At 43.7% G+C, this 9,333-nt stretch overlaps 1 protein-coding gene across 17 annotated transcripts in view; it reads left to right on the top strand.

The window, feature by feature from the left end:
* sox5 (SRY-box transcription factor 5) overlaps positions 1 to 7,246 on the top strand; it is a 159,181-nt gene extending 151,935 nt beyond the window's left edge. For 11 of the 17 annotated variants that reach the window (XM_069700056.1, XM_069700059.1, XM_069700050.1 and 8 more), the window contains 4 exons: positions 2,725 to 2,878; positions 3,140 to 3,313; positions 4,520 to 4,736; positions 5,988 to 7,246. In XM_069700056.1, coding sequence (XP_069556157.1) covers positions 2,725 to 2,878; positions 3,140 to 3,313; positions 4,520 to 4,736; positions 5,988 to 6,285 — 843 coding nt within the window. In that variant the 3' untranslated portion in view covers positions 6,286 to 7,246. The remainder of the gene's footprint in view (positions 1 to 2,724; positions 2,879 to 3,139; positions 3,314 to 4,519; positions 4,737 to 5,987) is intronic. The other 6 variants (XM_069700065.1, XM_069700063.1, XM_069700051.1 and 3 more) reach the window with 2 other exon arrangements.
* The last annotated feature ends 2,087 nt before the right edge of the window (positions 7,247 to 9,333 follow it).

Genomic DNA, 9,333 nt, shown 5'->3' with positions numbered 1-9,333 from the left:
TCCTCGGCAGCGTGGCTAAATTGTGGTTATTTGTTAAACACATTGGGAGTCTGCGGGTGCACGCACTCGCGCACACACACACACACACACACACACACACACACACACACACACACACACACACACACACACACACACACACACACACACGCACAGAGAAATGCCGTGCTTGAAGCATCTGCACCGCTGACATTCAACAGCTCTATCTGTCTCCTTCTCTTCCATTTTTTTTTTTTTTTTTTTCACTCTTTCATGTGACATGTTTGAAACAGTCGAACGCTGATCTATGGATTCAGCCCAGGTTTCCTGCTCACGTTTAGACAGAGTACAGATAGTAATATACTGCGGGGCTAATAGCCAATGAGATTCGCAGCACCAGAGGAAGTGTGGGAATTTGATCACGTCTGCCGAGACGTGAGGGAACATCAGGAAATGTTCCTGTTTTTCTGGAGCATATTTTACAGTCTGTTCTACACAGTTGTTACATTACATGGAGGCTTTCTGATCTTGTACCACACTGCAGGGGACACGTGAATAATAGACATCGGTTTGTTTTTTTGCCATATAAATCTGTGAAATAAGAGGGGGGGGAGGGAAATCATCTTTTTCCATTTGTTTTCATCGCTTTAATAGAAATGATCATAGTAGGAATGATGAATTATTTCGTGTCATTATTAGAAATATTTTTAAACCTGAAAATGATTTTATTTTTATTTTTTTTCAAGTGAAAATAAGAATTGTATTTCTGCCGTGCAGCGACGATGTGATAAAGTCTTATTTTAGACTGAAGTCTTGGGATTTTAGTTTCCCTCTCATCTCCCGGAGCCGCGCGCTCACCCTCACTCCTGCTTTTCCTCGGCCCTTTTGGCTTTGTGCTGCGGTGGTGTGACGCCGGCGAGCTCGCCGTGTTCACACATAACGGTGTCATCCCTGACACACTCGGAGGATTAGTTTTGTCGCTACTTTGTGTCTTGGCTCCAGTGTCAGCCATTCAATCCACTTTTCTCGTGTACTGTGCTGAGGCTTAATGTCAGACTAGGCTGTCATCCACTCTGTCTCCCTGTTCATCTCTGTCTCTGCCACACACACACACACACACACACACACACACACACACGCACGCACGCACGCACGCACGCACACACACACACACACACACACACACACAGAGTGCATAAAGCCATTTGAAACGGCGTATTTAATCTTAAAATCTAAATGTGTTTCTGGAATGAGGTTTGAATGAGGCATTTGTGAGGACAAATTATTAAACATAGTTTTGCTAAAATTACTATGATTTACATACAAAATGACTAAATAATTCCAATCCAGTGGGCGGTTATTGTGCATTTATAAAACATACAACATTTTAAAATAAATACTTTTTAAATTGCTTGGCCAAAAAAAAAAAAAAAAAAAAAAATGTTCACTGCGTGTCTCTGGCTTTCATTCTCCCTCTTCCCTCCCTGTCTATTTATTTAAATCTAGGGGGGAAATTATCTCTAACAATTAAACTCTATTGGACTAAAAACAGAGAAAATGCATTTCATTATCATTCTGCCCTCCCTCCATCCAGCCAGCCAGCTCGCCAGGGTCACGTGTAAATGGAGAGGGACACTTTTTGGAAGGTTGTTTTAGAAGACGACAGTGTTTTGGGTAGCGCTCCTAATCGTATAATTAAACTGTAAAATGTTGGCGCTGGTGCACCGGCGTGTGTGTGTGTGTGTGTGTGTGTGTGTGTGTGTGTGTGTGTGTGTGTGTGTGTGTGTGTGTGTGTGTGTGTGTGTGTGTGTGTGTGTGTGTGTGTGTGTGTGTGTGTGTGTGTGTGTGCTCGTCACACAGTCAAGTTCTAGCGCTAGAGTGTTGCCGGCTGCTTGCATTAAGCATGTAAATGCTCAGTAAATCAGCCTTTTATTGGTTGTAATAAATACCCAGGGGGCCGTGCGGCGTGGCCTCACTCTCGTCCGCGCTGCACTCTCGTTCTCTCTCTCTCTAATGCGTCGACCCTCGGGGGCCTCTGCAAGAGAGAGGCAAGCAGCGGCACTCCACTCGCGCAGGTGGCTGCCAGGAGTCGCTGCACACACACACACACACACACTCATTTACACACATAATATGCAGTATACACACAAAACGGTAAACATCCAAATAGGACTAAATGTAATCAGCATTCTTGCACATGCAAACGTACACGCAGATGTGTGTTCAAGCATGCAGGCGTACGGCACTCAAGCAATTTGATGTTGATATTAACATTTCCACAAACTGACATGGAAATGAACCAAAACACAAACTGCTTCATCTGCTGAAATCACCACTGTTATTTGTCTGCTTCGTGTTTGATAGAAAACGTGATTATGAACCGATTCATTTCGGATCGAAGGGGTTTAAAACCGAGATACCTTCAGTCGTTTGTCACTTCTTTGTTATTTTCTCGTGGACAGATCAGCTTAAACCTGTTGGCCCTGAAAATTTCAATTCAAAACGGACATGTTTGGAACAGAAACAGCCGCCGCTTCGCACGGTTAGAACTACAAAATCAGACAGAAAAACTTTGAACGTTTCCAAAGTCGATAAATACATTTCAAATCCCTCATGAGATCATTACGTTTCAGCGTGAAAGGAAATCGTCGGGCGCCACTACAGGTTTCTTTTCATTCATACATTCACGGTGCGTGACTCAAGTCGCTGACCAGGCTGCAACTGTGAACTGTTTGTGTTGTGTAGGACAAAGCTGCCTTGGAGAGTCTGAGTCAACAGCTGAAGCAGCAGGCGGAGGACAAGTTCAGCCACGCCATGCTGGACTTCACCATGAGCGGAGACTCTGACGGTAGGAACACACACGCTCTGTGTACGGAGTCATTTGGGTGGCAAAAAGAAGGTGATTTTTTTTTTTTTAAACACGGATAAATAAATAATTTTAGGAGTTGAATTTCAATATGTTTCACTTCGTTAATGTTTCCACGTATGCAGCATAAACACAGCACTGCATGGGTGGAGACATTAACATCAAACTGTATATGAGCATGAGCGTACGCTGAAACGTATTGTAATGTACGCCTGTATTTTTCTTTTTTGTTTATTTGACTTTTGTCTACCTCTCCCGATGGCCTTCCTCCCGTCTCCCCCTCCTCATCCTCAGGCTCCCCCAGCGTGTCTGACTCCAGAATATTTCGCGAGGCTCGGGGCCGCAGCACCAGCGAGCCGCACATCAAACGGCCGATGAACGCCTTCATGGTTTGGGCCAAGGATGAGAGGCGGAAGATTCTCCAGGCTTTCCCCGACATGCACAACTCCAACATCAGCAAGATCCTCGGTAACAACACGCACGCACGCACGCACACACACACACACACACACACACACACACACACACACACACACACACACACACACACACACACACACACACACACACACACACACTAAATTGTAGGTAAAAGTGGGGTTATTTACTCTGATGTGAGGAAAGATTCTGTGGATCGCATTTCCCCACTTTCTGAAACACGCACAACACCCACTCGCAGTCATTTCCTTACAAGCGGTGGCATTGTGTAAGCAGCTGTTAATGAACGGCTGGGGAGAGCACAGCTCCGACAAATGATGATATAATTCATTATGCATTAAACAAGCAGCGCGAGGCCGCCTGACATTTCCCCCAGACCGCCGGGATCGGCCCTGACATTTTAAAGAGCTCCTAAGCGTTTTATAACACAGGGAAATCTGGTTTTAATAAGCCGACTCCCCCCCCCCACACACACACACACACACACACACACACACACACACACACACACACACACACCCAACCCCTCCCTCCCTCCCTCGATTGCTAACAGATCGCAGAACACAGACAGAGAAAGACAGAGAGAGAGAACAGCCAAGTGCTGACAGCTTTTACCCATTAAACATACAGTAGTCAAGTGCAAATTCAGACCAGATATGAAACACACAGGGGAAGAAACACTCGAGATTACACCCACACACACACATGTAGGGGACTGATGCTACAAATCTACGAGTGGAAACTGAGCTGAGAGATGACAGCGGGTTAAGTGAAGTCCTCATTAGTCGAGACGAGTACCTGTCGTCCCCGCTGCTCTCCTCATTAACCTCCTTTTGCTCGCTTTCGTTCTCTTTCCGGGTGACACGCACACGTTTAAGCAACGTCTGCGTGTGTTTGCACGGTTGCGCGAGTGTTCCTTAAATGCTGTCGCGCATGTCTTTACGCACGTTAGATGGCATCATGCACAGATATTTGCTCCTCCTTCAGTGTGATTGATATCCATGTCTTCATACAGAAACTGATTTTTTTATTATTATTATTATTATTATTATTTTTTATTTTTTTAATCATTTTGCTCCTCCAGAACCAATTTTAATGGTTTATTTCTATGTTTTTATGCTTTGTTGGTATTTTTTTTTAAATTACGTCTGTAGCCTTTTTTTTTTTTTCAAACGGATACGAAACATATGTGTGTACCATCACTACCATTAACCGATGCGTTCCCGCTCCGTCCAGGCTCACGCTGGAAAGCCATGACCAACCTGGAGAAGCAGCCCTACTACGAGGAGCAGGCTCGCCTCAGCAAGCAGCACCTGGAAAAATACCCGGACTACAAGTACAAGCCGCGGCCCAAACGCACCTGCCTGGTGGACGGCAAGAAGCTGCGCATCGGCGAGTACAAAGCCATCATGAGGTCCCGCAGACAGGAAATGAGGCAATACTTCAGTGTGGGGTGAGGGGAATGTCGAGGGCTGCAGAAAGTTTTATTCAATAGATAAATGTAGATTTTGAAGATTTTGATTTCAAACCAATGTTTGACTTCTATTTTTACTAAACCTATATTCTAAATCAATTTAAAAAAAATAAGCAACAATTATAGTATTACTTTATTGAAATTAATTGAAAATTGGGTCAAGATTAGCAACTGAAATAGTGGATACATCAATTATAAAAAGAAGATTTTAGGGCGGTATGCAAATTTACATTCATGTTCAGTGTGAATGTAAATTTGCTTTTTCACTGTTTGTTTTTCTTGCTCAGTGTTTAGTTGTTGTTGTTTTTTCCTACTTTTATGTGTGTTTGGTAAAAAAAACCTTTTTATTTCATCTAAATAATGTGTTTTTTCATTTCTCTTTTATAATAAGCCATACAATCTAATTAAAGCTCAAGGACAGTGATTCCCAACCTGGGCATCCGAACCCCCCGCCAGGGGTCACAACACAAGCATTATTAGGTGCGAGATGATTAAAAGACAGCAAAGCAGGAAAAAAAATATTTCTGCTGCATGAAGATATTTACGTTTAAGCTTTCCTCTCTCAGCGTCTTCAGATCTCTAAAAAGGAAAGCGAAGAGGCCCTCTGTCTCACCTGGTAAACGGGTGCAGTCGATGTTAAGCGGTCGTAATTAGTCTTAAAGGGGCAGTGCGCAAGATTTTGTGGCAGCAAACACGACAGGCCCTGTCTTAGAGCCACTGTTTGGTTTGTCCTTCATGGGCTACTGTAGGAACATGGTGGTGCAACAGTGGCAGGCTCCGTGGAAGAGGACCCGCTCCCTGTGTAGACACAAAAGGCTCATTCTTAGTGTCAAGTGATTCAACACCAACGAAAACATAATTATGCCCCATTAATCCTGCATACTGGTCCTTTAAAAGCACCGCGTCAACATGTGGGCATATACGCCGGCTTATTTGCAAACATGATATTTAATGCTAACGACTGAACTTTACAGTTACTGGTATGCTATGCTATGCTAAGCTAACCGCATGCTGGCTTCAGGTTCATATTTAGCGTACAGATATTAGAGCAGACTCTTCATGAGAACGTGTATTTCCAAAAATGTTAAGCAGATAATAAAAAAAAAAAAAAGGGAGGGAATGACTGCTCCAGGAGGCATTTTAGGGTTTATAATCAAACTGTATTATCGAAATATGTTCTTGAACGCTGCCTTACGTGTACTGACCTGCCATCTGTCTCTGTGCATGCAGGCAGCAGGGCCAGCTGCCCTTGTCCTCCGCAGGCGTGGTCTACCCAGGTACCCTGTCCATGGCCGGATTGCCCTCACCCCAGATGCCCTCAGAGCACTCGAGCATGTCCAGCAGCCCCGAGCCCAACGCCACCCACCACCAGAACCCCCACATGACCGGCTTGAAGGGGGATGAGCCGCGGATCAAGGAGGAGGAGCTACGGTTAGATGACAGCAACGGCGACGTGTATGACGACTTTGACTACGAGGACGAAGAGGCTGATTATGCCAGCGATAACGAGAACCACATCGCCCAATAGGACGGCGCCAAAGCCACCTACTTATAAGCCAATCACCGCTGGTTAATCTCTCACAAAAAAACAACAAAAAAAAACCCAAACCCACCAATCAGGAAGAAAACTTTGTCTTTTGCCAATCACCTTGAGAACCAATTTCACAAGAACCCACCACCTATTTCCCCCCGTCCCGACTAACACGGACTCCTCTAAGAGAGCCGAACCCCCTCCCACTGGAGTCCTGATACCAGCATCTGATCAATCAACTGAAGCACAGGACCTGTCACTCACACTGACTGTTACACAAGCTGGAGTCTGCGATAAATAGACGACCAAGCCAGGTCTGAAGCTTGCTGAGGAATATTCAAGTACTACTGCAAGAGTTTGAGTGTAATGCCACGAGTGAGGAGAACTAAAACATCCCCCTCAGAAAGCAACCTTTTTTGTCCTGTTTGTAGAAAAAGGAGACATTTTAAAACGAGAAACGAAACAGTGGACCTGTCAAAGGCTAACAGACGACACTTTAAGATGGCGGACCTGTTTATTATCAAGAGACACTTTAAAAAAACAAAACAAAACAAAAAAAAACAGCTTTTTTTGTTCTTTGGTTCTATAATATTCTCACTCAGGTACACGGTGCCAATAAGTGGCTTGTGAATGTGATTTGTTGTTTTTGTGCTACAAGTTTGAATAATAATAGAAAAAAGAGACGTTTCTTTTTTCCCCCTTTTGGTTGTGACGCAACAAAAGGCATCAGACGTTTATTTTTAACAAAAAGATATCTTTTCTTCAACCTCGCAGTGTGCTGTCAGCAATCCCCCCCCCCCACCCCCCCCCCCCCACACCTTTTTTTCTCTGTGTATTTGCGACTGCCCGCTGACCCCCGTTCGGAATCCAAGTGGGACGGTCCAGCCAGGACTGACCAGCACAGCATGGACCGTCCCACTTTGAATGGATTTGCAAGAGGGTGGAGGGGTGGGTGCGGGGGGTGCGGGTGGGGGTGGAAGTGGATAAAAGGGGGTGGGGGGGTGGAAAAGATGGGAGGAGGAGGGTGGGGCTGGGGGGGAGGTGCAGGGGGGGGGTCTCTGGCGACACGGAGCACAGACGAAAGCGCTGTGTTGTGAGACAATCCACCCGGTTTTCTTTTCGCTCCGTCCCTCTTATCTTGATCTCGTCCAGGGCAAAAACTCAGTACGACTTAGCTTGAAACATCCCAACAGTGCGAGTGTGTGTGTGTGTGTGTGTGTGTGTGTGTGTGTGTTTGCGTCAGTGTGTGTGTGTGTGTGTGTGTGCGTGTGTGTGTGTTTGCGTCAGTGTGTGTTCTCATTCATTGGACGTTCACATACAGAAAGACAGGCAACCTAATGCTGCTTTTGTTATTTACTGTACCACACACACACACACACACACACACACACACACACACACACACACACACACACACACACACACACACACACCTGTTGTTCTGTCCTTCAGTGTTTTCCTGCTCCCTCTAATCAACGTCGTCCTGCTGTAACGCAGTGGGCGGAGCCGAGGTGAAGTCAGCCAGTCAGTGTTTCTGTTTGTATTTGAATACTGTATTTTATTATTTCTCTTCAAACTGCCTCTAGTCTAATAATATTATTAACAATAATTATAAGGATGGTCAGCGTTTCTTAAGTTTAGTAAGTTATGTACAGTATAATTTATTTTTCTCCTCTTTATTGGGTTTTCATGACCATATGAAACTATGACAGTCAATGAAACATTATTCTATTTAGCTAGTAGGTATTTAGATCTAAACAAAAGTTGTCATTTGACCTTGCTTTTTTGTTTTTGTTTTTTTCTGTTCCCTTCCTTTCTTGATGCGTTCGTTTTGTATTAATCCTGCGGACGGGCGGGCCGGCGGGCGGAGTTAGGACAGACTCCACGCCGACCCTCCTCCGAGCTGAAGATGTAACCTTTTTTTTTTTTTTTTTTTTTTTTTTTTTTTTTTGTGTTCATGTCCAAACCCATTTCTAAGAAGCACTCAGACTCTGCAGTCAGAGAAAAAGAAGAACAGGATTTTTTTTTTCTATTGTTATTATAATTTTATTTGTAATGATTATCATAATGTGTAATGTGAAGTTTCCTCTCTTTTTCTTTTTTCTTTTTCTTTTTTTTTCTTTTATTTTGGAAATCAGTTTTTATCACTTTTTAGAAACTGTTTTCTGTGAACAAAGAGACCCGTCCCCGTTTACTAGTTTGGCCGCCTCACCGACACACGGTGGAGCATCTTTGGCTTGGATCCACGCACACATATGTACATGCACAATCAAACACACGCACACATTTCAAATTAAGAGATTACCATGACAACCAAACAAATCCTATGCTGTCCTTTTTGTTTCTTAAACTCCTGTACATATATTATGTTTATGTGATAGCAGTGATTTTTTTTTTTTTTTAAATCATAGGAAAGCAGTGTTTACCGTGATCCAACAAAGGTGTTCCACTGCACGTGTGTTTGTGGGTGTGAGATGACCAGGCGTATCTACAGTATCCTCTCATCAGGAGACCTTTGCTTTGTTTTAGCTCCACGCGACGCTACAGGAGCCATGACTACTCTTCAGGTGTGCTGTCACATAGTGATCCCCCACAATCATTCTCGCTTTAGATGTTTGCCTCGTAACGATCTTTCTGGGTCTTAATTTTTTTGCTGTATAGTCACAACTGTCACACCATTGTTCAACCTGATGCTGGAGAGAGGGGACTAGGTGGATCAATCCATTTTTAACGGTATCACGAGGGTGGGTGGGGCATTAAGGCGTCAATCATCCCTGCTGGCAAGGTGTGTCCCCATATCAAGATCAGAATGAAAATGATGATGATGATAATATTTAAGACAATCAAAGTCATGAGTGGAGCTCAAAACAAAGTAAGAATTATTACAAGTAAACAAAAAATATCTTACCATCTCAACTTGAAAAATCAAGAAAGATAATTATGTAAATATAACATAGAGTTATAGATTTATATTTTGTTCATAACACAGTGTAATATAAGTTGTATATTTCTTTTTTTTTTCTCTCCCTACTGTCTCTTTTATTG

Source organism: Brachyistius frenatus, unplaced genomic scaffold (genome assembly GCF_029030835.1).
Source record: "Brachyistius frenatus isolate BFR_SWC_R1_liver_20210118 unplaced genomic scaffold, ASM2903083v1 Contig_32, whole genome shotgun sequence".
Classification (NCBI taxonomy): Eukaryota; Metazoa; Chordata; class Actinopteri; family Embiotocidae; genus Brachyistius; species Brachyistius frenatus.
Note: the sequence above shows the minus strand (reverse complement) of the source record. Positions and strands in the feature narration are given on the sequence as shown.